The sequence below is a fragment of the Bemisia tabaci genome, chromosome 4 (assembly GCF_918797505.1).
Source record: "Bemisia tabaci chromosome 4, PGI_BMITA_v3".
NCBI lineage: Eukaryota > Metazoa > Arthropoda > Insecta > Hemiptera > Aleyrodidae > Bemisia > Bemisia tabaci.
The window spans coordinates 21,509,767-21,537,013 of record NC_092796.1 but is presented as its reverse complement, the minus strand read 5'-3'; the positions used below and the strand labels follow the sequence as shown (position 1 = coordinate 21,537,013).

Genomic DNA, 27,247 nt, shown 5'->3' with positions numbered 1-27,247 from the left:
CATTATCAGGGAAAAATTTTATCTACTGTCAGCAAAATAATTAGAATTTCAGTCTAAATAAGAATTAAGTGTCAATGATTTACGCTGTTATATCAGCAAAGAGAAAGCAATTAACGTTGAAAAATGGTTACTTTTGGTTACAAAATGGTAGTTCCCAAGAAACTGGCTTTTTGTCAATTCATACGAGCTTTTAAATTTGACTCATTTTCTTCTCTCTCGACAGCATTTCCTCCCAGATAACATATCCTCATTCCTGAATCAAGCCATAAGCACGTGCGGGGAAGGTCTGAACGATTTAAATGCCTTCGTGGTGTTGACACTAACAGGCACGTTTTCACATCGCTATTTTAACCCTGGAGGGATTCTAACGACACGAGAAAAAGTGATGAAAGTGGCATCTCAAAATACACCCGAAGGTGTGAGAAAATTAGACCAAATAGAGGGAGCAGTATCTTAGCCCAATTTAAAGTCCCCGTTTAGACAAAAAAATGGTTTAGTATAAATTGAACACTTATAAGTTTAATACTCCCATTTTTTGAAGCTTTACGTCTCTCTTCCCCCATCCTTCCGGCACAACATCGTCCGCACTTCTGAAGTCTTGAGGTAAATTTTCATATTGCCTAGATCATTATAGAATAAGCGTACGAACATTTTTTATTGCTGCATATATAAGTGCTGACCGAGCTTTTTTCGCAATGTTTTTCATGATTTTTTTTCGATATGGGAAATTTTAGAAAAATGGATTTAAATGTGAGAAAATCTGTCACCTTGTGACGTCACTAAGCCGAATTTCCTATTTAAACGCACGATTTTGCCAAAATAGGTAATTTGAGCATAGCTCATCTGATGATTGCTTACTTTAGAAACCAAGGATACCCTCATGCTCAGATCACTTAGTAGTTTCTTCTCGAACATGAAATTTACAAAATTTCAAACGCCTGCCAATTCTTCATTGCTGAGAATGTTCTCATTAGTATCCTCAGAGCCTGAACACCGAGGAGCCTTAATCAGGAATATATCCTACATGTTCCAGTATACAGGCACTTAAAGTCAAAGTCTGCATAAGTCAATTTTCTGATGTTGGCTAAAAGACATATTTAAAAGCTTCGCAGCTCGAACGATTTGTGTCTCCTTGAGTTAAAGATGGGCACTGAAACGACCGTAAATATGATGCTCACTTACCGTGCGTCAGCGAGGAATATCGTCGCTTCTCTGACGTAAAGCTGTATCTCTATTTCTACATGAGCCCCGAAAAGCATGGAGTTATACGGAGACGAAGGCTCACGTGGTAATTGAGATACGCCCTTACGTCAGAGGAGCGACGATATGAGTCCTGAACCCGATACCTGAAGGAGTTTCTCCAATTTTCCAACGAGCCTAGATTGCTATTCAAAAGTTAGTGTTCGTTTCATGGATGTTTTTAATTTATTTCCTGTTGACCCCCTTCTTATTTGTTTAACCCGGCGTGATTTAGGAGGTGCAACTTGGCCGCGGGTTTTATGGGTCAATAAAATCCAGGTTGTTCCTGCGTTCGGGTAAGTATCAGCAGCGGGATGCAAAACTCCGTTGCAAAATCGAACGATACCCTCGATGACGTTGCTGAAGTTGAAGCCCGCGTTAGAGAAAAGCTGCTGACTGTGAGCGCTGCTTCAAAGTTTTGTGGGTAAATGCCAAGACCGGAAAGGTCAAAAACCTATGCTGTGTAGGAATTTTGGATTCGTTCACGAGACCTCTGATGAGATGGAAGTTCATTACAACAGTGTTTAGAGGATTCTGATTGGTTGAAATAGCCTGGCTACTGAGATTCTCTCTAAAGGTTTCACGCCTGATAGCTAGTATAGTGATAAACAGGTTTTATGAACTTAGAAAAACATTCGCATGGGATCAAAACAGAGAATGTGTGAAGTATTCACAAATTGAAGGCTTTGCTTGAAGGCGACTTCGTTTAAAGCCCTCGCCACCAAACAGGGTCGTCGCCGCATGCTTTAATAATATTTCTCACCTCTATTTTACAGAGCTCTGGAAAATAGCTTCATCCAACAAAATGAATATTCTTTTTGTGCGACGTCTTCTCAATTACTTTTCATCTGCCGGCGAAAGTTATCAATACCTCACTGGAGCGAGACATTTTGGAGCTGAATCTTGAGATGGTTTTGTTGACTTTTTTCTGACGAAAATCTGACGACCTGTCTTCTCAATGCAGGAAACGTCAGCTCTGTCCGCGCTTTTCGGGGAACGTACCTGCGTTTCGGCTAAAATAAACTTTCTCGGAAAACTGTTATTTTCCTCTTCTTCATCCTCCTCTTTCTTCTCCTGATCCCTCTAATTCTCCGTTTCTCTTCCCTTCTTTTTCTCTCCTTCTTCTCCTCTTCATCCTCCTCTTTCTTCTCCTGATCCTTCTAATTCTCCGTTTCTCTTCCCTTCTTTTTCTCTCCTTCTTCTCCTTTTCATCTTCCTCTCTCTTAACCTGATCCTTAAAAATCTCCATCTCTCTTCCTTTTTCTCTTCTTCCTTATTTCATCTTCTACCCTCTTCTTTTGGTCCTTCTCATTCTCCTCCTCTCTTCCCTTTTGTCTCGTCTTCATCTCCTTTTCATCCTCCTCTTTCTTCTCCTGATCCTTTCACAATCATCCTTCTCTCTTCCTTTCTTTACCTCTCCATCCTCTCCTTTCCCCTCTTCCTCTCCTTCTTCATCCGTTTCTTCTTTTCTCCCTCCCCTCCTCTCCTTCCCTTTTTGGCAAGTCGGTTGATGAGGGTGGGATTCGGAGCTGGATACGACGCGGACGTCAACGACCGACCCGGTGCGGGGGCGAGTGTCACCTGACGGCGGCGCGGCAGTCACTCCTGGCCGGGTGACTAATTTGACCAGCCTAAATTAATGATATCGCCCAATCCGCGATGTGGACCCCCGTTCGGAGCCGCCGCCGTTTTCCTGTTTTTACCGGCTATATCGGTCCGCGTCTGCGCTCTCAGCTCTGCATGCGCCACGCCGCGCCGCGCCGGCATACGTAACTAGTTAGCTGACTACACCACTTTTGTTGCCTCTTTATTAATGGAGCTTTAAGAGGCGGCTACCAGGCAACGAGCCGCCGCACCACGTCGCCACATTTATTGGCAACATTTTGCAAGAAAATAACGAAAATCTCAACTTTGGATTTTCCCGTTGATAACCTAGGGACACGAGCGGCTGTCCCTTCAAATAATGGGGCAAGCCACGGGCTCAAATCATGTCGGAAAATTTAAATGATAGCCGAAGATGCTTGAATTTATTAACCTTGCGTTGATCGGATCGGACATTGGCTCCTGGTTGGGGACCATGAACGCATCTGCACTTCGTTCATTCATATTTTTTATTATTTATTTTACCAGAGTGTCACAAACCTCATAATGCAACAAAAAAAATCAAACAACTTGAACGTCACCTGTACGTGCCATTCTTGCAGTGACTCTTCTCACAATTTGCGTTCACAGTAATAATAAGTATTCTGGTTCGAATTTGTGACTATACACATGGAGAAAAAAACTTCCTGCATGGGACCCGAAGTTGAGGTCATGCGGATCTCTGAAGTTTTCAGATCACGTATCTAAAAACTTGAGGTCCAGCTTCCGAAGTTCGGGTCAGACATCTGAAGGACTCCGGTACATACCGAAGTGCCTCGATGTCTGACCCGAACTTCGGCAGCTGGACCTCAAGTTTTTAGATACGTGATCCGAAAACTTCAGAGATCCATATGACCTCAACTTCCGGTCCCACGCAGGAAGTTTTTTTCTCTGTGCAGAACCTCCATCACAAACGACTCAGCAAATCTAATGCCACACTCTGCAATTAGATTATTTTCGTCAAGAAAAAGAGGATTTATCAAGGAAAATATGGCAACTCTCGAATGTTCATACGGCGTTCTTCCTTAGCACAGTAGTATAGATACTCTAGACACAAGGGGAGAGTTTCTATCCGTCTCGGGCGCGATGTGACAGCGGGGCGAGGGCCCACGCGACGGGTGCGCGCGTGGCGTGGGGCCCCGAGCACGTCCACGTCCACGTCCGGCCGCGAAACCGCGGAGCGCCCTGCTTCAGCCAGGCCCAGCCGCTCGAGTCCCTGCTCTTCCATTCATTTCGCTCTCATGTAACATCGTATGTCAATTTCCACATGACCCCTGCTGTAAATATAAGCACATACCTTTTGGGGCTCATGCAGAGATCTAGGTACGCCCTTACGCCAGAGAAGCGACGGTTTCTGCAGCACGATAGCCTGCGCGCTGCGCCGCGGCCGCCGCACCCGGCGAGCCACGCACTCAGGGTCGGGACCTGTACTGCCGTCTTAAGGAAAAACGCCGTATGGGCCTTAAGACGTTGCCAAATTTTTTCTACAAGTATACGAATTCTCAGGGAAATCTGTGAATAAATTGTCTCCGATTTTTCAGAGATTTTTATTCGCAATCGGCTCTAAATTACCAGAAAATACCAAGAGGAAATAATCATCACGCTCCTTAAAAATTAACATTTCGTTGAAGGAAATTTGGCAACTCTCGAATGTTTATACGGCGTTTTTCCGAAGAACGACAATGTACGTCTCTAATGCTGACCTCCACTTCAGGGCAAATGAGGCGCTGTCAAAATGCCGCGCCGGGCGAGGAAATTCTTTGTTATGGTGAATCAGGAGACGCAATATTTCAGGGGCCTCACACTGCCCATGAGTGAGGCGGAAATTGCACGGAATAGAGTGGGAAAATCGACTCGAATGGTCAAAAATGCGCCAGCTGCAATGTGGTAGTTACGCTGACTACCGTGGTACAGGACACGACTACTACGGTGGTTAGCACATCTGTCACGCACTTCTCGGTTTGTTGCAGCAACTACCAGGGTAGGTAATTGAATCAGTGAGAACGAAAACACACCAAATCGAAAAAATGAAAATAATCAAGACAAACACAAAACTGCATATTAGGTGAAGAAGTTAGTCTAAGAAAAAGATTTTTGGTGCCTAAAAGCAAGGACTTAAGGACACTTTAAGTGTCCAAGTTGGAAGAGATACGGTAACTTCAATGACCTTCATGAAAATTGCCTGTCCTCAGTGAAAAGTGAGTATTTTCGAGTTACCAAGTTGGTGTGTTTTCGTTCTCACTGATTCAATTGTGTCCGCAACCCCGATATTAATCGTTACTGCTGCTCGGTAGCGTGGGCATGTTTAACCAGTCGCTGGTTGTAAAGATTTTCTTCTTTTTTTCCATTTTATGATAATAGAGTAGGTAGAACACAAACTAATCTACGTAAACGTGCGAAATTATTTTTTGGTTTTTTCAGCTAAATTGACCAAACACATGGATTAAAAATTAGTAACCTGTTCAACATTTCGGCGAGAATCGACGAATATTCGGTGTCGGTAAAGTGACGAGCGATTCGACGAGAGTACACATCCACACCACTTGCAAAAATCGTAGTTGCCTCGTCAGTTGGCCAGTACCGAATTTTTAGTGAGAAATGGAGGTTGTCCGCCAAGTGATGAGAAAACACTGCACCTCTTCACCTCCTTCCTACTAAACAACACCTGGATAAGGGTCGTGACTTTCACGCGAAGTCTCTTGTGACTTTACAACCACTTAAAGCAAGGACAATGTTTTTCACTTCATTCTGAAGATTCCTGGTGGTGCGAAAACGGCTGCCAGGTTGTGCGCTTCACGCGATATTTCTTATGACTTTAAAAAGACTTAAACCTATGTGTTGTGGTATTGTGTATTTAACATGATTTTGAACATTCCTGGTGGTGCGAAAATGGCTACCTGGTTGTGCAACTCACCCGATATTTATTGTGTCTTTAAAACAACTTCAAGCTAGGACAATATATTTCACGTGATTTTAAAGATTCCTGGGTTGCGCGAAAACGGTAATCCCGTTGTGTGGTACGCGCGATATTTTGTGTGACTCTCCAACGAATCACCTCTAAGACGCTGTGTTTTACGCGATTTTGAAGCTTCTTGGGTTGCGCGAAAACGGTAATCCCGTTGTGTGGTTCGCGCGATGTTTTGTGTGACTTTCGAACGAATCACCTCTAGGAGGCTGTTTTCCACGCGATTTCGAAGCTTCCTGGGTTGCGTGAAAACGGTAATCCCGTTGTGTGGTTCGCGAAATATGTTGTGTGACTCTCGAACGAATCACATCTAGGACGCTGTGTTTTACGGGATTTTGAAGCTTCTTGGGTTGCGCGAAAACGGTAATCCCGTTGTGTGGTTCGCGCGATATTTGGTGTGACTTTCGAACGACTCAACGCTAGGACGCTGCGTCATGGACCAATAGAATAAATAAGGACTCCCAACTCCCTATGCTACCCTGTGTTAAAAACCGTTAACGCGCGCTCGCAGCGAACCTGGCAGAGGGTGCGGTGAACTAACGCCGCAGCGGTCCACGATCGTACCTCTATAGTATGTTATTCCATGCAATGTTCTTTGTTTATCTATGATTTATTTATTTGTGTAGATACTTTAATACATTTTACTTTCGCAAACTAATGAAATTGTATAGATACATCCCTTCGGCAGAGGTCAATGCGAAAGACTTTGATTTGAAGTATCTTATCAAAACACGAGCAAAGATGATTCAGTCAACTTCTGACGCAGAATCAAAGAGACTTGCTAATAATCAAATTAAAGGTAATGCTTGAAGTCAAGTATCTTTGATTTTGTGACACTCAGTTGATTTTTATCAGTACAACACTATTTCTCACTAAAAAGATTTCACTTAACAGAGAGGCGCCTTCGGCTAAAGTACAATCCTGATTCCTGCTGCACACTACATACACACTTCCTTTGGCTTTCTCAACAGCAGTCGCTGCTGAGTAAAACGGTTAGAAATAACACTTCACATTAATACCAGTTTATGTACACGAAGACTGACGAAGATTGAAATGAAAATGGGAAACTTTTCACACTAAACTCTTCAAAACTGCAGGGCGACCACGAGGATACGAGGATCTAGAAACTTCTATGAGCACTACTGAGTGATAAGCCTAAATAGGTGGTGCATGGAAATATAAACAGGAAGACCCAATCATCGGTTTAGTTCACTACACCCTCTGCCAGGGAGCGCTGATGTCAGCGCTAACCGGAGTTGGGGGTCCTTATTTATTCTCTTGGTCCATGGCTGCGTTTTACGCGATTTTGAAGCTACCTGGATTGCGCGAAAACAGTAATCCCGTTGTGTGGTACGCGCGATATTTTGTGTGACTCTCCAACGAATCGCCTCTAAGACGCTGTGTTTTACGCGATTTTGAAGCTTCTTGGGTTGCGCGAAAACGGTAATCCCGTTGTGTGGTTCGCGCGATGTTTTGTGTGACTTTCGAACGACTCAACGCTAGGAGGCTGCGTTTTACGGGATTTTGAAGCTTCTTGGGTTGCGCGAAAACAGTAATCCCGTTGTGTGGTTCGCGCGATATCTCGTGTGACTCTCGAACGAATCACCTCTAGGACGCTGTGTTTTACGCAATCTTGAAGCTTCCTGGATTGCGCGAAAACGATATTCCCGTTGTGTGGTTTGCGCGATATTTTGTGTGACTCTCGAACGAATCACCTCTAAGACGCTGTGTTTTACGCGATTTTGAGGCTTCATGGGTTCCGCGAAAACGGTAATCCAGTTGTGTGGTTCGCGCAATATTTTGTGTGACTCTCGAACGAATCACCTCTAGGACGCTGTGTTTTACGGGATTTTGAAACTTCTTGGGTTGCGCGAAAACGGTAATCCCGTTGTGCGATTCGCGCGATATTTGGTGTGACATTCGAACGACTCAACGCTGGGACGCTGCGTTATACGCGATTTTGAAGCTTCATGGGTTGCGCGAAAACGGTAATCCAGTTGTGTGGTTCGCACGATACTTTGTGTGACTTTAGAACGACTCAACGCTAGGAGGCTGTATTTCACGCGATTTCGAAGCTTCCTGGGTTGCGTGAAAACGGTAATCCCGTTGTGTGGTTCGCGCGATATTTCGTGTGAATTTCGAACGAATTACCTCTAGAACGCTGTGTTTTACGCGATTTTGAAGCTACCCGATATTCGAATCGATGAAGCTCACAAAAATCCAAAATCTACTTGAGTTAAGTCGGGCGTACAACTACTCACTGTTGTATCAGGCGTGCTTTAGTATGTTTAATGATGGAAAAAAAGTCTTTGTGAAATCTATGTTGAAAAGTTTAGAAGTTTGCTTAAGCAAACGAGAGGCCAAATCGAATTGTTGTCCTTGATGGCTTCGACTCACACTGGAAAAACAAGAATCTGAAATTTGCCGCCAAGAAGTATTTCTTCTTAAATCAAGAAATTTGCCGGTTAATATAAGTTACTTCCTTTTGTTTAAACCAAGCATAATGTTTCTTGAATCAAGAAAAAGTCAGCTTAAAGCAAGATAAAGAAAATTCTTGGCGGCAAATTCAAGAATTACTATGCTTGATCCAAGCTATTTTTTTTCAGTGCAAGTGCCGCTTATTTTTTGACTTTGAATTTGATTTGAACAAAATTGGTGGTTACATCATGTTTTCCTACAATTTCACAAGGGATGAAATATTTATTTTAAATTAATTAGTTGATTTTTACGAAAAGTTAAGATTTCAGAATCCTATGGGAGAACGATACTTAATCCGCCCAAATGGGTCGGATGAATATGAAGCTAATCAGTTTGTTAAGGTGGTTAGTGGCTTCATGGGACCTCGGGTTTCAAATTAAGCGATCGATTTTTGATGGAAGCGGAGTGGCATTGGCTATTGATGAACCGCAGTAAAATCAACGTGTGAGAAAATTAACGTGGCGCTTCGCTGCACAAATGCAATAAAGTTAATCTTGCACGATAAAAATGAGGTCTTCAGAATAGATAATCGATGAAAGTATTGATCGTTGTTAGAATAACAAAATATTCCGCAGGGTCTGGATTATGTTGACAATCATCAATGTGTTAGGGTCTTTCCATCAGGCATGCTCTAGTTAAACCGTTTAAGGCGTGTTCCTATGCACTTTTCGCTATATCGACGAAGAAACTGCAAAAAATGCGAATCTCGGTTACCGTGTTCCAAAATCTCCGCTCCTATTTTATTTTTGAAAGGAGACCCAGCCAACATCAAGGCTTGAAGTTTTCCAGAACATTCTTCACATAGAGAAGAAAAGTTTCAACAACTTTCAAAAAATGTTGTTCGAAAGGTTTCCGTTTCAAAAATAGAGCATGACAGGAAGTCTGCAACGCCTCCAACTGAGATACGCATTTCTGCAGTTTCACCATCGATATGAAGTATGGTTGACAATTTCCTAGGACATTTTAGTCGCGTTTCTTTTATTAGAAAAGAACATATTAAATGGAAAACTTTATACAGATAAGGGCACCGAATTGATGCTCCACAAGTACATGGAGAAAAAAACCTCGTGCGTGGGACCCGAAGTTTAGGTCATATGGATCTCTGAAGTTTCCGGATTGACCATCTGAACACTTTAGGTCTAGCTGTCAAGGTTCGGATCACACATCTGAAACTTCAGTTCTTACATTTGAAGTACTTCAGATGTGAGAACCGAAGTTTTTCGGATGTGAAAACCGAAGTACTTCAGATGCAAGAACTGAAATTTCAGATGTGTGATCCAAATCTCAGCTGCTGGACCTAAAGTGTTCAGATGCTTAATTCCGAAAACTTCAGAGATCCATATGACCTAAACTTCGGGTCCCACGCACGAAGTTGTTTTCTCCGTGTACTTTTCGATTTTCACCAGCGGATTTATTCTTCCGATCTTTTCGGCTTCCCCTTGACATATCTTCCCTAAACATATAAAATTAAAAAAAGTGTTTTTTTTTTTTCACCGCTGTACAAAATATAAATCACGTAACTATACTGTAAAATCTTTCCGCAGATCTGCTGTTAGTATTTAGTATGACGATAGAGTGTCCTCTTCTTTCGCCCCTCTGCATTCCAACATATATTCGGGAGAGGAAAAGTTTGAATGAGATGTCGAGTGGTTGTACATGTTTCCAAATGTTGAAAAAGAACAGTCCAATTGACAATGTTGACGGTTCTGTTTTCTGTGCAGTTTGTCAGCGAATCTGGCACACTTGTTTTATCCTTGTTGGTCAATTACGGTGCCGTATTATGGTCATTTACCAAAAGTTCGTTCGTCCATTGATACTGATTCAGATAAAAACTGAGGAAAACACCCTACAAGATATTTCCGGTCGGACCTGCTTCTAAAAACGGTGATAGCAATTTGCGTCGTTTTTTCAGAAGGCATTGAAAACGCTGAGCTTCGGCGTGAAAGCAGCACAGACGACATCAGTTCGATGGAAGACTTGTGGCTACAGGTCGTTTTTACTTAAATCTCATGGGTTTTATCTCAATGCTAATTTTCGTGCAAAAGTTGTTTTTAGTGCGGTTACTTTTTTCTTTGATGGGGGCGAAAACTCATTCCAATTCAACATCGGCCATATTGAGATACTATACAGTCATATTAAAGGCCTGCTGAGTAGAGAAATTGGGGGCTCTTCTTGTAGAAATTTGTTCACAAAAGCCCTGATAGGGCAAACAAAGTTTGCCAAGAGGTGCTCCTGCAGAGTTCTCTGGGCCAGAGCACACTCCCTCCGAGTCAGGCCGGCCCTTGAAGCACGGTATGAAGAATTGGACTCCATTCTGCAATTAGGAAATACAATTAATAGCTCAGTTTAGAAATAGCACATGTGCCATTAGTTTCCCTATACAAATTAGTAGTGTCTTTACCGATGAGCCAGAAATTGTATTTCCTAAGCGCAAAGTTAAGTCGAATTGGTTAAAATAGCGCGTCGTGTAGTTTTCAGTTGAACTACAATTACTGGCTCAGTTTAGAAAAAACGTACGTACCATTAGTTTCCCTGCGTGCAAATAAGTGTCTTTACGGATGTACCAGAAACTGTGGTACCTAATATTGCAAAATGTAGTCCAATCATAAAAATTATTCTCCTAAAAAGGGCCCCTTAGAGCGCTACACGGACCAATTTAACAAGTAGTTCTTGTACCAGAACGTCCTGAATCGTGATGAACCTAGTACACGGACCTATAAAAGGACAAGTAGAGTTTGCTAGAGTTCTCGGCGGCTTGACGGGAGCTTTCCCGAACGTGCAGCTGAGGATAAATTTGAGCGCTTGGTTGGGTCTACAAGGCTAATTGAGCAGGTCAATTTGGAAATGTGTTTGGCTACCCGGACCCAGGTCCCCATAGGTCAACGTTTCTCGTGTCCCGTGTCTCCGTAATTAATATCAATTTGTAACCCCGTGTAAATGATGCACACTGTTTTAATCTTTCGGGTCATTTCCAGAGGCCTCTTAAATGAGTGCCGTCTATCTACTGCACCGTTGCCAATAATTTTTTGAACTTACACACGACTTATCGTCCAGTCTCAGGAGACAATAGAGAATTCGCAGGTGTCTGAAATTTGATGGATTTTGGGTTTAAGTGGAAACTAATGAGTGAACTGAACACGAGAACACCCTTGGTCCATGAATTGATCGATTATTGGAGAAGATATGACAAAATGATCTAACCTGCTAAAATACGTGTGTCTAAATGGGAAATGCCGCCAGACGACGTCACAAGGCGGTGCATTTTCTCACTTTTAATTCTATTTTTATACTATTTCCCATATCAGAAAAAAATTATAAAAAATACTGTGAAATCAGATCTTTAAGCACTTTCAGATGAAGCAATGAAAAATGTGCATGCAAATTCTCCATTGCAGCAATGACCTATGTAAAAAATTATAATCCACTAAAAAAGATAGGTGTTCTAGGGTGTGTGTCCAGACTATATATTTATTTTTTCAAAATTACTTTTTTCGATGGATAAATGAATAATTAGATCATTTGTATGTACCATTGTGAGTATTTGTCTAGGCGGAGCCATGAGGTATTTTTGGCCGTCATAGATGTTATCATATTAAGAATTACCAAATGCAGTTTTTCCGCATAGGTGCACAGATTTCTGTCCTCTTGAAACTATGCGGCCATGACTGATTTGGCAACTAGACGGTGATCCAGGTCGTCGATTTATTGCAACCAATTTTTAGAGACACCGTGTTTTAACTAACAGATAAAGAAATGTAAAAAAATTAATACAAATCGGGGAGTCAAGTACAAGAATTAGCTTCCGACGGACAAGTTTTGCGTCCGAATTCAAAGCCACCTAAACACGTTACTCAGCTAATGAAGGGTCTCAATTCTCCCTTCATGCAAGTCCTAGATTCAACGGTGACTTATGCAAAGTAGGGCTCATCTCATAAGTTAGATACGACTTTTCATCAGGTAGGGACGACTATATAGGCGATCCCAATCGTTCGTTATGGAGGAAGGTGTAAGCAATTTGTTTACAACACCAAGAAGAAGCAGGATCAACGAGAAAAAATACCAAGTTTGCTTAACGAGGCAACTTCCCTGTCAAACGCTTTCGATTGCTGATCGAATGTCGTAGAGTCCAACGATACTTAATCGGCTAGCCGGCAGATGTAATGATGTCTCTTGCTCTTGACGGTTCAAAATTGGTTTAATCTTGGAATTTTTGAGAGAAAAATACAGTATGGAGTTTTATCAGAAACTTTTTTTACTTTTTGTTAATCAGAGAAATTATATTTTGTTTCCTTACTCATCCTTGAAATGAACTCCTTACAGTATGTTGGAATAGAGTGGTGTCTATATTTTTTTGAGGGAAAACAAAAGTCAACAAAAGGAAAATAGAGTCTCAAAACAAAGATTATTTTGTTTGATTATGTCAACAGAATGGCTGAAGTGGGGCTAGTGCAAAAGACGTTTTACACTGAGTATCTCTAACGGTGTGACGAAGAACGAAGAAGAAGCTCAATTAAAAGCTGTAAGCAACAAAGGGTTAAAAGAGAAATGGATGAGAATGCCGCCTCATTGACAGACTTTTAGGAGGCTCGAGAACTAGGGTGGCTTCATGGCTCATTTGAATTTTTTGTAATTACTTGCCTTGAATTTCTACCAGGGATAGTACAGGCTCAGCGGAGTTCTGAAATTCTGTCTGACAGCATTTTTACTAGAATTTTACGTTTTTTGATTATATGAATTTTTTTAATGAACTATAATAAAGCTTAATATCAAAAAATATTAATAATATAATTGAAAAAAAAAAAACAATTCTATTTTGGTCAAGTTTAGGTTTCCTGTTTCTCAAAAAAATTCTAAAGATGAAATAGTGCTTTAAATCTGGTAATCATTAAACGTTTGTTAATATTTTTTTAAATACATTATAAAATAACCATAAAGGAATTATCCAGGAGGAGTTACTCCAGTTCCATTTTGCTCTTTCTGTCAACGCTCTCTCCTTACAGTCGATCAAATTTTGCTGTAATGCCAAAAAACCTATGCTACAAGCGTCGAAATACAAAATTACATCCCTTCGCGCACCCATCCTTTGTGATCTGATAATCCACAAATAAATACTAACATTTTAAAGCTCTTCTAACATATGTATAAATCTTTAAATTTAAGGTAATTGCCTAGTCTTCGGCGCAAATAGCCTAGCTGCTGATCGTCGTAATTGGGATTAACTAATTATTCCACACGGAAAAAAACAACATAGTGCTGAGCCGTAACTGTTCAGATCAGATAAAGCCAGCTGATATGGCACTAGTGCTAAGACCTTCCCAGTCTGTGGGGCTGGACCCTAAAGTTGTAGAGCTCAGCACTAATGCCATATTAGCTGCCTAAATTTGATCTAAACAGTTAGGGCTTAGCACTATGTTGTTTTTTCCGTGTATACTTCATGCAATTTTGAGATATTTCGAGAGATTTTGCAAGATTTAGAATCAGTTAAATTGAGTTTCTTACATCTGTTTTTGCGATATGTGGCGCGAGGCGCTATCGATTCGCGAATTTCCAGTTTCCGCGAGATGGATTGGTGGCGGTTTATCGGGGCTCGAATCTCGCGTCGCAGGAGCCATTCGTTGCCGTCCCAGGGTGATGGATGTTGCGCCTCGGAAGCAATCAAAGCGGACAAGTGCCATCGACAACTGGGAGCTTCTTCTTTTTATTGGCAAGAGAGTTGCCTCCTGATTGGAGTTTTTTTTTGAGTCGCCACGCAGATCCAGAGATCCCAATCGCGATCAAGGGACTTGTTTCTGAGGCTCCAGGCTCGGTTAACGGGTGTTTTGACCACTTTTTGAGCCTTTGACCTTGCATAACACCGAGATATCTTGCTCCTGACGAAGAACATTGCCGGTAGCACATACATGAAACACTGAGGGACACTGCCGTACTGAAGAAGAACGCCGTATGAACCTTTAGGCGTTGCCAAATTTCCTTTGATAAAACACGAATTTCCTAATAAACTTATGAATATTTTTCTTTCAATTTTTCTGAAAATTTTGCTTGGAATTCCACCGAAAAATCCTGACAATTTCAAGGAAAAATATTCACAATTTTCCTCAAAACTGAACATTATATGGAAGGAAATTTAGCGACTCTCGAATGTTCATACGGCGTTCTTCCTAGCACGGTAGAACAGAAGTAATGTTAGAGGCATGCACGGACTACCTGTTTTACTCCTGGAGAGATGATCTGGTTGATAATGTTTGAATTTAATTATCGGTGTCTTGCTCGGGTTCCAATGCATTCGGAAATTAACGCTTCTTGAGGAACAGTGACCATAAAATATGTCTTTTGTTCAATTTTAGGATCTGGTGTAAGAGGGTCATAAAATTGCTACGTCTCTCTATGTAAAAGAGGAGATAATCAAATCGAAATGCTGTATATGCGCCAAAATACTTACTGACCTTATGGTAAAAGTACAGGCACTTTTTGGTCAATATTTTCTTAGTAGTTTCTTGACGGTCAGGGCACCAAATTCATGAAAGATTCCTTGCACTCAAGACTCAGGAGTCGGAGGTTACATCAAATTACATTACATTACACCACTTCATTTCATCCGGATTTTCATTGTGTGCACATATTATACGCTACAATCCGTCACAGTGCTGGCAGTTTTTCTTACAAGAACTTCCACTAGTCTTTCAATTCGACTCGTGCATATCTTTAAATGAACAGGTTATATTTCATTTTCAGACCACCCTATGTGGTCAAATTTTGAAGAAACTGTCGATGATCTCATCGACTGTTCGCATAGCTGTATAAGTGCCAATTATGGTGTTTTAAGTTTTTTGACCCTCTGAAACACTAATCGCATTAGCTTTATGAAAATGAAACTTCCGCTTTTAAAAAAAAATGTTTCACGGTATGAAATTGATATCTGAAAGGATTGTATGGTTTGAGGTTCAAAAGCGGCAGGGGACACCATCAACATTTCCTGATCAAAAGCTATGTAGGACACTGGAAATGCACATTCATACGACCTTACCGGCGATACGTATATCTACTCTATAATACAAAATCATACGATTAACGCCTAAGGCGCGAAGCGCCTTGGGGGGTTGGATCGCGAAACCATGTTGGATCGCGATCTTACCCTCCGGTTTGCATGAATTTTATCCATATTTTGGCACACCTGAGTTTCGCAGCAATCGTTTGATGACAATTCACAAGGTCTCGAACTCTAGCTTGAATCACCATTATTCTTCTCCTCGGGAACGATTCGTCAAAAACTTAAAGGCTCTTTTACTCCGATGCATTTTTAACTTCATTAGAGTAACATATACTGTCAATATCAACAACGCCGACACGTCCTCGTCATTAGGAACTTCCAAGAATAGCTCATTGAAGCAAATTTGTAACTGAAGAACGCAACCAGAGAAACGAGGGCGCGACTTCCTTGTCGCGCTGTTTGCGTCGCAGTCTCTACCCAGGGGATTTGAGGCCACCCGCCGTTGAATGGCGAGACGCAAAAGACAGTCATCATGACGTCACTCCGACAAACACGCCTCTTATGCTGAACATAGATTGTTACAGTGGTGATGAGAGCTAGCAAGAACTTACCGAATCAATCGACCAATTATAATAATTTTGAAATTTTAAAGCATCTTTCTGGAAAATCATTGAAAAAGATAATATATTGTAGTAACTCTGAAACCCCAGATAGATTACCAGTGATCGGACGGAGATATATCTCATCTCGATATGTGACGTGTAAACCTCCTGCCTCCTTTCTTTGAGTAACTGACACTTTTCAATCACTAACTGATTATATTCGGCTTAGGCACTGCTGATAAAATACCAGATCAACTGGAAGTGTGTTTGCATGTATGCATTTGACTCTTATATGTATTTTTAACGCCACAAGTCCACGATATTTTGATAGCTGGGTAGGTGAATTCATTTTTGTAGAGGTTTTGACTATATAAGAAATGAAATAAAATAAACACTTACCCTCGATCGTTTCTATTCTCCACTCATCGGTGGATTTTCGTCAAAATCTGACTACACAATGGACACCAAAATCTGATTACATCATTGTGTAATCAGATTTGGACGAGAATCGACTGATGATTGGAAAGAAGAAGTGATCGAGGGTAAATTGATATTTTGTCATTATTCTTAAACCACTGGATTTTGTTAAAAGGGCTCTAATTGGGCATGGATGATGATACACGTCGCCTAGATTAGGTACAAATTTGAAAGTTATGAGTCGGGACTTCAAAATTTTCGATAGGGTAGCGATCACAACTTTCTTGATTGAAACATTTTAAGCTGTCGTTATAAGACGCAATTAATAAGCCAGTGTCTAATGGAAAACAGCCTTTTGAAATTTCCTGAAATTTCAGACAATGAGGGGCTTAAGTAGTAGTGACATTAATTTCCAGGAAAAATTACATTTCATCACCTTTTTTTTTCTCAACTCTACAACATGTATCTCTGGAAAAAAATCCATCGATAGTATCGAATAATTGAACCCTTCCTTAGGAACAGCCATATACCGATATTAAATTAAAACCTAGAAATTCACCTTAAAGCCATCCATACATTAAATGTGGATGTTATAGACCTCCAAACCCCAACAACGCGCTGGAGCCCAGCGAGGAGGCACCGGCATGTCCAGGTTATGAAAATGATGAAAATAATGATGCTCAAACCGAGGGCATCGGGGAAGGGGGGACACCGGCTCGGTGGGGCAGGGGGGATAGCTGACCGCAGGGGACGGGGGAGGGAAGGTGCATAAGTGAAACACACTTAGGTTGATGGTCTCGAGCGCAGCCTCAACATCTTACCGGAGCAAGTACCGCACCTCAATGTTTTATTATTTTTCTTCTCCCCCTCGCCCCCTTCCCTCCGCGTTTCTCGTCCCCACCCTGTTTTTCTGTCTTCCGCTGATTCTCGCACTCTTGCCAGTTGGGACTCTGGGGAGGGCATTCGTGGAAAATTCCAGGTATTTTGCCGGAAAAGCATTACACGCGTTATTTTACCATTTGATCTGTCACCTATTTTGAAAAAAAGAGAGATAAAGGAAAAAGAAGAAGAAAATAAACTCTTTTTTTTTTTTAAAAAATTATTTCCGAGGGTTACGAGAATTTTTGACGGAGCAAGTTTAGTGGAAGGAAGTCTAGATTTTCTTTTGGGTAGCAAAGCTTAAGACTACCTTTGAAAGTGAAAATGAGTGAAAAAGTGAGCCAATCGTTGAAACCTTGAAGGAGATAAGAGATCCTAAACGCTCAAGGTCCCAAATGACTACTTTTTCATTATTGTATTTACTATTTATGTTTCGTCTTTAAGGTGCAGTCGTGCAGTAAATCCTATTACATGATTAAATCTCTCGTTATTTTAACCACGTTTCATCACCGATGCAAGAGTTTGTTTCTTGCCTGATACGCAATTCTGCGCCGATCTACATTAGACTTTTCAAAGGGCTCATTAATTGCTAATGAAAATGTTGGGGAGTCTTCAAGCTCACGCTAAAAATTATGCAACCTTGTCAACGACTAATGACCGTGCCAATAGGCAGACCAGGGACCGTTCCAAGCAACGCTGAAAAGGTTTCATCAGCAAGGCCTGACGCTAGAAGGGCTGAAGTTGACTATCTTAAAAGAGAGTTAATAGAGAGTTTTCTGAAAGCTCTGAAAATGAGGATGTGAGAAGTCTCATCCTCTACTCTAAAATGCCCTGATTCTACTGCTGCTCGCGTGTTGATCAAAACTTTGAGTTGCCTCTTAATTTTAATCGGCAACGCTCAACAGCTACCATGAACCATTATGATGTGGATACCTTCATTTTGAAAACCCATCCTAAAACTAATAATCAGAAATTGAATCCGATTGTAAAAATGGAAGAACAAAAACTTATTTATGAGCGAAAAACTTTCTCAGCTGTTGAATTATTCTTATTTTTATTTGTTTTTGTTTCAAGCTATGGCAGGAGGAGAGGATGAAGTATTCTTTCACGACTTCTTAAATTTCAATAATGCCAATCAGCTGCAACAGCAGCAGCAGTCACACTCGCTGACAAGGGAGTGGGGGGGGGGGCAGTTAAAGTCGCGTAATCGATGATCATTGCCTAAAACTCCATTCATCATAGTTGATCGAACTACGTAGGGACGAATTTACAAGCCCAATCCAACACTATAACACTTTAGATTCAACTCTTGAATGCAACTTGTCGTAATGAAAAGTTGGATAGTGTGATACAGACGCGAGAAAATGACAATTTGATGGAAAAATGAACGGAAACTTGAATGCGACGTCACATTCAATATTCTTTCAACTTTCCATCAAAACTTTCGTTCAATCAAGTCGGGTAAAAAGTTTGAAACTGTGGATTGGGCTTCAAAACAACTGATGAAAGCCCAACAATATCAAAGACTGGATTTCACTTTCGGGCAGCGATTTAAGCTCCGATCAAAAGTTAAAACTCGGATACGCTGAAAAAGAAGATTGGTAGAATTCACCATTCCTTTACGCTGTGTTCCACACAGCGTCAATTTAGAGTCAATTCTACTCAAAGAGAGAGGTAAACGTTACTATATACTGATACAGGTAACCATTCCTCTGGAAATCGACTTAAAGATTGGTAGAATTTACCATTCCTTCACGCTTTTACCATTCCTCCACGCTACACCGAAAAAAAAGTGAAGTTGATTTAACATTCTGGATGAAAAGTGTGCTGAGAACTTGCAAAATGCTGAATTAACTCCTACAGCAGTAATTTAAGCAGAGTCAAGATGTAAAACTAACTGCCGTAGTGGGTAATTTAGTATTTGTGAGTTCTAGCACACTTTTTTTACATCCAGAATGCTAAATCGACTTCACTTTTTTTTCGGTGTATGTGAAATACAGCGTGAAGGAATGGTAAATTCTACCACTCTTTTTTTTCAGTGTAAAGGCCGGAAAATCTTGGAGTTGCGTTTTCTCGAGGCAGCTAATAATTTGGCACCCGAAGCTTTCGCCGAGAGTTTACCCTGTCTCGGACATCAACAAGTAGCGATGAGCCGGGGCTGGGGCCGGCCGTAGCGTCAAGTTCAAAAATCGATCCTGGAGTGCCGCAGAAGGACGTTGGGGCTCTGGCGCTGCTCGATACTCATATGCCGGTCTACCTGCTCCTACCCCCTACCACCCGAGCCGCCCCCCCCCCCCCCCCGCCGCCGAGTCGAGTCCGGCCGGACGCGGTCCGCGGCGCAGAGCGCAGCATCGATCGCGGGACCGACGACTCCCCGCCCTCCGCGCGCTGCATTACGTCATTTTGACGTCACGGCGGCGCGGCGGGGGGCTCTGGGGGGCGGCGCGCGCTCCCATTGGCTCGGCTCCGACTTCCAAATATGGGACAGATGCTTCATTCATAAAACCAAACCCGCGCGCGCCTCGCGAAACAGTTGCGAGTCGTCCGCGTCAGCTCCCACACGCCGCACCGTGTGGCCGTCGCGCGCCTCCGCGAGTGAGTGAACCGCCACGACATCCACGTCCTCGTCCACCTACCCCCGAATTCGGGAAGTGAACCCGCGTGACCCCGTGACGTCGTCGACGCATCGCCGCCATTACCGAATAGTGTTGATCCCTTCGCTAGAATCCTCGGTGACACACTCGTACTTACAAGTGACTTGGAATACATCGTCTGGATTATCGTTGTGTGTGCCTGGAGTTTGATTTTCGGTGACTGTACGCGCTGGGACTCCGGCGGAACATCGGTCCTCCGGGCCGGTTCTGAGACGTTGGTCCTTCGGGCCGGATTTTCCGTTCGTTTTTTTCGGGAGTGCGAGCCCTGACCGGAGTGTTTCCGTGTCCGCAGGGGCAGCTGCGACCATGATCATGGACGGGCTGGATGCCCTGCCACAGCACTCATCCTTCCTGCTCGCTGAGTCCGCTGCCGCAGCCCATATCGCCGCCGCCGCACACCACTTCAACGTGCTCAGTTTCGACACGTGCCTCTATAAGGGCGCCTCCTCGGATAGCGAGGGGAGCCCGGCGCCCGCCTCCGGGCCCTGCGGCGACCCCCACGGGGAGCCGGCGCCCCCCGAGCCCGCCCCCGGGGATCTCAACACCCCTATCGCTACCTCCGGAAGTATCCCGTCGTTTTTCGGGCCATCCACGGTTGTAGAACCACCCCCTATCACAGGTCAGTCTTGGTCTCTGCCCAGTTATCAATTTCTACCTCACTGCTGAAACCCTTGATTTCTCACGGCTCCCATTTATATATCAGTGAAGACGCATTATGAAGCAGGCACTAAATGTGTTTAGCCTATCGTGGAAAATTTAGGATATTCCGTTGCATTAGTTATCTCGTTTTTAAATTATAATTTTTACATTAATCTAAAAATAATGCTCCGCTAGCCGTTATCATATTGGTTCTTATTTTGGGTCTAAAACGTGTAAAAGGTTTAAGCCCCCGGATAGCGACACTCCTTTAAAATGTCGGAACACTGTAAAGTATTACAAATTCTGGTAATACTAACAAATTCAAATAATCATGGAGGACATTAAGTAAATTTATTATTTCAATTTTGTTAAACCCCAAGCGAGGTATATATTTTAAGCGATCGCTTTCGCTTGCGTGATCTCGGAATTTGGTATTACTTTTCATTCTCCACGACATTTGGTATTTATCCCTGCGCCGTGGATAATTTTATATCTTACTCAAGAAAATGCCTCTGAACTCCGAATTAAATAAATGCTTAAGAAGTCGATTTTTTGACCCGTCGAACGCTCTGCACTCTTTTAATTCTAAGGCTGTCTTCTAATCTGTTTTATTAAACATCATCTACTAATAATCCACATCACACGCACTAAAATAATTTTTAAAAAAAATGAATACAATTTTTACAATTTGAAAGTCAAAACTGTTAGGCGCGTCTGACGTTTAAATGGGTTTGATATTCCTCCATCGCTCTTTCGACGAGTTCATAGTAAATGCATGCTCTCTAACTTGAGCAAAGTGCGAACTATAATTTTTCGAATTAAAATCATTGTAAAACCTAAATTATTCTACTATAATTTATTTTTAGAAAATATACTGAAATCCGTTAGAGGGCTAGGCAATATAAATATACTTTAAAGCAATATTCTTTACGGAAGCAATAGGAAGGAGCCGTTGCTAGATGCGCTCATACTTTAGCTAACGACTAATTCAACGGTGATACGCGACTAGCAAGAAAATAGACCATATTTTAAATTTAAAATTAAATAGTTATTCGCGACATGAATTACTAGACCCACATGATCAGTTTTGATATAAATTACTCACCACTGTGCTCTATCTGTGTAGCCTATTTAACTTCCATTATTCCTTCCTAAGTTCTCTTTCCTCCTTAATCTCCCTTTTCCAATTTCATTACTTTGAAGCATTACCAAAAAATATCCCTTCTCCCACCTCAAGAATGAAAATAAGAAGCAAAACCAACGCACCAAAACTATGTGACGGCATAGGATGTGCGTTTCCTTGAGGTAGGCACAAATTAGTCGAGAATCGATAGCCGATTCGAGGTGCTGATCCCTGAGGATAGCGGCCAAATCCCTCAGGATTTCCGCGGGAGTCGCACGCCGGCTTTGAGTGTACTCCCACGCGCCCCGGCGCTGTTTACTATTCGCCCCCTCTCCCCTTCCCGAAAATTCCCATTTTGACCTTTCGCACCACCCACATTCGGCAGAGCCTACCACCCCTGACCCTGCTGACCGCGGGAAAAACTGGGCCGATGCCTTCCTCGACGGGGCTTCGATCTTGCGCGGTGATTGAACTTGAGATCTTAACTTAAGAACTTAAGACACCTTAAGATCAAATCAGTATTATTTATTATCTTCATTTTAACGTTTTCATCATTATTTTTGGTAGTACTTAATACAGCTAACAAGAATTTGTGAGTGATGCCTCGAAACCCACCCCTTTCTCTCTTCATTACATTTGTGTAGATGTGAATATTTATCGCGCTACGCCTTTTTTATTTAATACAGATCTCTTCTGATTTTAAATTAATGACTATTCAAAACTTATTCGCAAATTTAAAAACAAAGCTCCTTGTAAATGCTCATTTAAGAAATAAAATTCATAATTTTGATAAGAAATCATGACCAATCGCACTAAATGACATTACTGAAACTCATTGAAAGCGAAAACATTTTGGAGTTAGTTTATTTCAATAGCGTTGTCAATCAAAACGACATTTCATTCCATCCTTTGAAATAGATCCAAAGCATAACCGATTAATTCTCAGTCTTAAAATAAAATTATGAGGAATTAGATTTCAATGGTGATAATAACTATTTTTGTCTTAATTTTAGTTTCGAACAAAACTCGAATAGACAAGGAAAGAATAAGTATCAAATCTTCATCTATTCGAATTCGAAATTTAAGTAGAACCACTCTTCAGGGGTACTTTTACATGCATCACTTTCGTAAATGTATTTTTGGTGGCAAAGTGTTTCCCTTCAATTGCGTCCATTAGTTTGGCTATAATATTAGTGCGCTTACATTACTTGACATCAAATAGGTTTCACATATTATTGAAAGACTTAGGAGAAATATTCGCCGTTAAGAGACTTGAACGCATCTTTTAGTAACTATCTACAGTCGCAAAATGAAATGTATTATTTTTCAATACCTACCAAAGCATATCGCATTTATAATGAGTTCTTAAGCCAAAAGAAAACTTCCGAGAAAGTCTAAAAAAAATAAATTCCTTTTTAAACTAACTTACAACGCTCATGCTATTGAATTTAGGACGAAATTATTAAAAAGAGACCAATTTTGAAACCAAAGTATTAGTTTGATGTCATCAATATGTGAATACCGTGCGTTGAAAGGGAATGCTATTCATTTCTTTTTCTGGTCCACTTCTCTCGAAACACTGGTCGTTTAGCGCTTTGTAAATTTACCTGTAACGCCAAAGATTTTTATCCGAATTTTTGGAGGACTGCCCACCGAAGTTCTATTTTAAAACATGATGGATAATGTTTACTACCATAAAAACGTCCGTTTCGACGGCCAGCGACCTAAAACGAACTTGCAAAATTGTGCTGAAGCAAATTAACCACGACACATGAGCACTTAATCAACCCTTCTTACTATAAAATATTTACGGAGATGTGTGTCATAAACGTAGGTGAGACTGTAATGAAAAAATAAAATGTCTCCTTACAGTCTGCATATCTCTGCCCGTCTGCCAGAATACACGACGAATCTACCTGTTTATTTAATTCAAAGGCAAAGATTGGTTTGAAAAGAATAGAAACTTTGAAAAAGTTTAATCAATTTTTCATCTCACAAAAAACCATTACTCGTGAATTTTTGCATTGCATAAGACGGGTTTGTGTGGTTTAATTTGTATAAAAAAAAGAAGAAAAATTATAACAAGATTTAAAATGACCTCTTGTCAAGTGAATCGACATAAAATCGAACTTCAAAGAAAAATCACGCACGATTCATGAACATTCTGCTGATTTTCCATTACTGACTCAATAGTAAAATTGATAAGATTTTCCGAGGGCTTACATGAACGTGCATGGGGTTTTTTGGTGCTGCGCTTGATAACGTTGACAGAGTTCAGAAATGCGTTGAAACTCTCAGCAAGAGCGGCTATCAACGCCTGTCAGCGATCCGCCACACAGTGGATCGAGTTAGTTAGAGAGGTCGGATATGAAATTTTCGTCTAAAACTGCAAATGTTGGTATTTATTTCGTCGCATTTAACATTTCAAGGAATGTTTTCGGTAGAAAATTTTACAAGGAAACTAATGGAACCACTTATAAGACCTTACAGTTCTGTATGAACGGAGTTCTGAGCTTTTAAAGTTTCCAAATGTTGACCTTCCCCATTGACTCGATCCACCGTGCGCCACGCGTGGAAAGCGCATGCCTGAGATTGATTGAAAACATGAGTCCCTTATTTATAGAAACGCGGGTTACAGAAGCTTGAAAACATCTTTTCTGCGGCGTGCTTCTAGAAAACCAATCTTCAAAAAGTCGATTGGGCTTCACGGGCAAGTAATTTCTGTGGGCTCTGATTTTTCACTTAGTTTACTCTCTTATTTTATAACGTCAACTTCGCATTATTTTTGAGGATTTGTGTTGAATCACCCTCTTGCGCCTTGTCCATACAGCACGATTTGAAGAATTTAAAGGTGTGAGGGTTGGTATAAATGACACTCTTTTGAGCATGTATCAAGACTCGAGAGTGGGTTTTGTTCAATATTTTCGTTCTAAAATTTCCTAACATGAAATCAAACCGACTTTATCAGCTAAGAACACAGAATATCACAGATGATGAGACAAATTATGTAAAACATTTACAATAATTGTATATTTAAAGACACTATAGATACAAGCGGGAGGTATCAACAACATATCGGTCAATCCATTACTGGCTGAGAGATGAATAAATGCAGTCAGTTGAATTCTAAATTGTACCAACAGTGACAGCTCGAAAAAGATCTAAAAATTTGATGCGTACCTAAACATTGAGAAGATATATAAATAATATTCTTTCTCACTCAGAGATAAGGTGTCAAAAATAATTATCATGGGTGATTCGTTTTGACTGTTAGGATAGAATAACTGATATTGAGGTACTCAGGAAAAATTAAAAATCAATGAACAATGTTGAACCCAGTCGAGTTTTCATAACTGCCCATGTGTCCTATGAACTTTTCGAAGAAAATCGTCAAGTACCAAGTTGTCTCTAATTTTAAAGCTAAAGTAATGGTAAGCCGTTGATATACTATCGAAATAAGACAACATTACCTCTGGCTAGGGAACAGAAAACTAAAACATTGAAATTATGTCCCATTTTTTTTCATTCCGTCATGTATCCCAGTCTTAAAACTACTCTGTGCTTTAAGACGCCGTCAAGTCTTGAGTCTCTATGCGAGAAAACATTTAGTAAAGAATGCTCAGTCGCGATAACCTGAAGTTTCAATCTACGAGATATTGCCAGTCTACAGGCATATAGTGAACAGACTCCGCGCTCAGTATTGTTTTTCACGTACCGACGCACATTTTTCATTTCTTAAACAGTCCCACACTCAAACTGCGCCCAAGCACGGAGAAATTAGCCAATAGGAAATTCGTAATCAAAGAACTCGACCGGAGAAGAGGTACGCTAATTATAGAGATGGAGGGGAAATAATCAGAAAATAATTTTCCGGCGAGTATATAGTCATTTTCTACTTTTTAAACAAAATAAGGCTAATTGAATAATTCAATAACGGAAATTTTGAAAAAACCGTCTTCTCACACTGAAGATGCTTCGAATCAAATTTTGTACAGAGTGAATCTTGGTAGTTGAGCGCAACTTTATTTTCAGTCATCGTAAAGGTTGAAAATTATTGTTGATTTCCAACTTAATTTTATGCGATAGGAGGCAATTCGTGTGGAATATCCATTACAACAACAGTCATATTTTATAATTTCTCTTTTACATTGAGGTGTGGCTCCAACAAGCCGCATGCAGCATAAAATTTCCATGGCCAAAACCGATGCGGCATTTCAAAAATTTCACAATCGTTCCGCACGTTGCATTTCAACCACGAAAACTCGACAGTGCGCCGAGCCGTTTCAGAAAAAAGGGGGACGAAACCAATCAAAGGTCTCGTTTTCGTGGGGCAATTTCACACTATTTACAGCAAGCACCATCTCATTTGCCCCGGCCGTGTTTCATGGTTAACCGGCATCGTTAAGCGGGGTTGCAAACGCAGGCTCGAGCCAGCGACATCACTCTGTTTTTTCGCCGAGAGCCGACAGCGCTGAACTTAACCACACATTATTTAATTTGGACGTTTTTCAATCAAAAGGAGCTATCTCCGTTATGACTCGAATCCTGTCGAGCATGCGTTTCCATGGGTTTCCAGAGCCCACGTCAAAGTGCAGATAGTTCCTTTTGATTTTGAATACGTCCATTCGGCTGAGCCGCTCACGCTTATTAGCGGAATTGGTGGTGGATGAGACGCGAATTTCTGCAACTGAGGCCGTGGTTTGAGCCAGCACCAATTTGATGGGTTTACGACGCGGCGCGCGCATCCGAGCGCTGGTTTCGTTCCTGGATCGCGACGTCACGTCGTTACAGACGGCAAAGTGATTTGCACTGCGCCGCACTTGGGAGCTTCTAACGGCCAGTCCAACGGCTGCAGAAAACTGGAAATGCACGTGTGGAAACAATGAGCCAGTAATTTTCGAATAATGGATAGGACGCACATGCTACCGTGTAAGGTAAAGGCTTAACTCCGTTCCAATGTTACATTTTCCCTCCACAAATAATGTTTCATTGCAATAAAACCTTATCATCATTCAGACTTAATTCATTTCATTTGGAGTTCCCGATAGTATGTATACAGTTGTAATACATTTAAATAATGTTTTTTTCGGAAAATTGACAATGTCGTGATTAACATCAGTAGTGGTTTACTTCATCGGTGCAATAAGCAACGCTGGAATTAAGTTAAGGAGTAAGAGAAACAATCCAAACTTCAGTCGGTGTCTCAAGCGACGGATACTAAATGAATGTCATTATAACGCTTGAATGCAACTATTCGGGCTCTATGGATGTCCGGGTTGCATACGCACAAAATTGAAGGCGTTTTGACTTCAGACAAAAGCCGCCTTCTCAGCGGCACTCAGTGAAGCGAGTCCGTATGAGAGGAGTCGGGAAAAATATGGAAACATTAAAAACTCATATCAATGTTAATGCGGAACGTAGGAGGTTTTAGAAGTGGTTTCATTGATTTTCTCGTAAAATTTCCCTGAAGAGGCAACCCCATGCAATTTAAAATGTGAAGAATGTAACATCAAAATTTGAAGTTTTGGTCGAAAATTTCATACCCAACTTCTCTGAAAGGCTCGAAGGCACAGAAAAATCGACTACACTGATTGGTGCCATCAACATTTGAATATCAACATG

The 27,247-nt window shown here is 41.3% G+C and overlaps 1 protein-coding gene across 2 annotated transcripts in view; it reads left to right on the top strand.

Annotated features, from left to right (window-relative positions):
- The window catches only part of sr (zinc finger domain-containg protein striped), a 110,916-nt gene that overhangs the window by 66,907 nt on the left and 16,762 nt on the right, over positions 1 to 27,247 (top strand). The window contains exon 1 of one of the 2 annotated variants that reach the window (XM_019051642.2): positions 19,672 to 20,482. The exons of the other annotated variant lie outside the window; for it this stretch is intronic. Coding sequence (XP_018907187.2) covers positions 20,170 to 20,482 — 313 coding nt within the window. The 5' untranslated portion in view covers positions 19,672 to 20,169. Of the gene's footprint in view, positions 1 to 19,671; positions 20,483 to 27,247 lie in introns of those variants that run through there. 2 annotated transcript variants of the gene reach the window in all.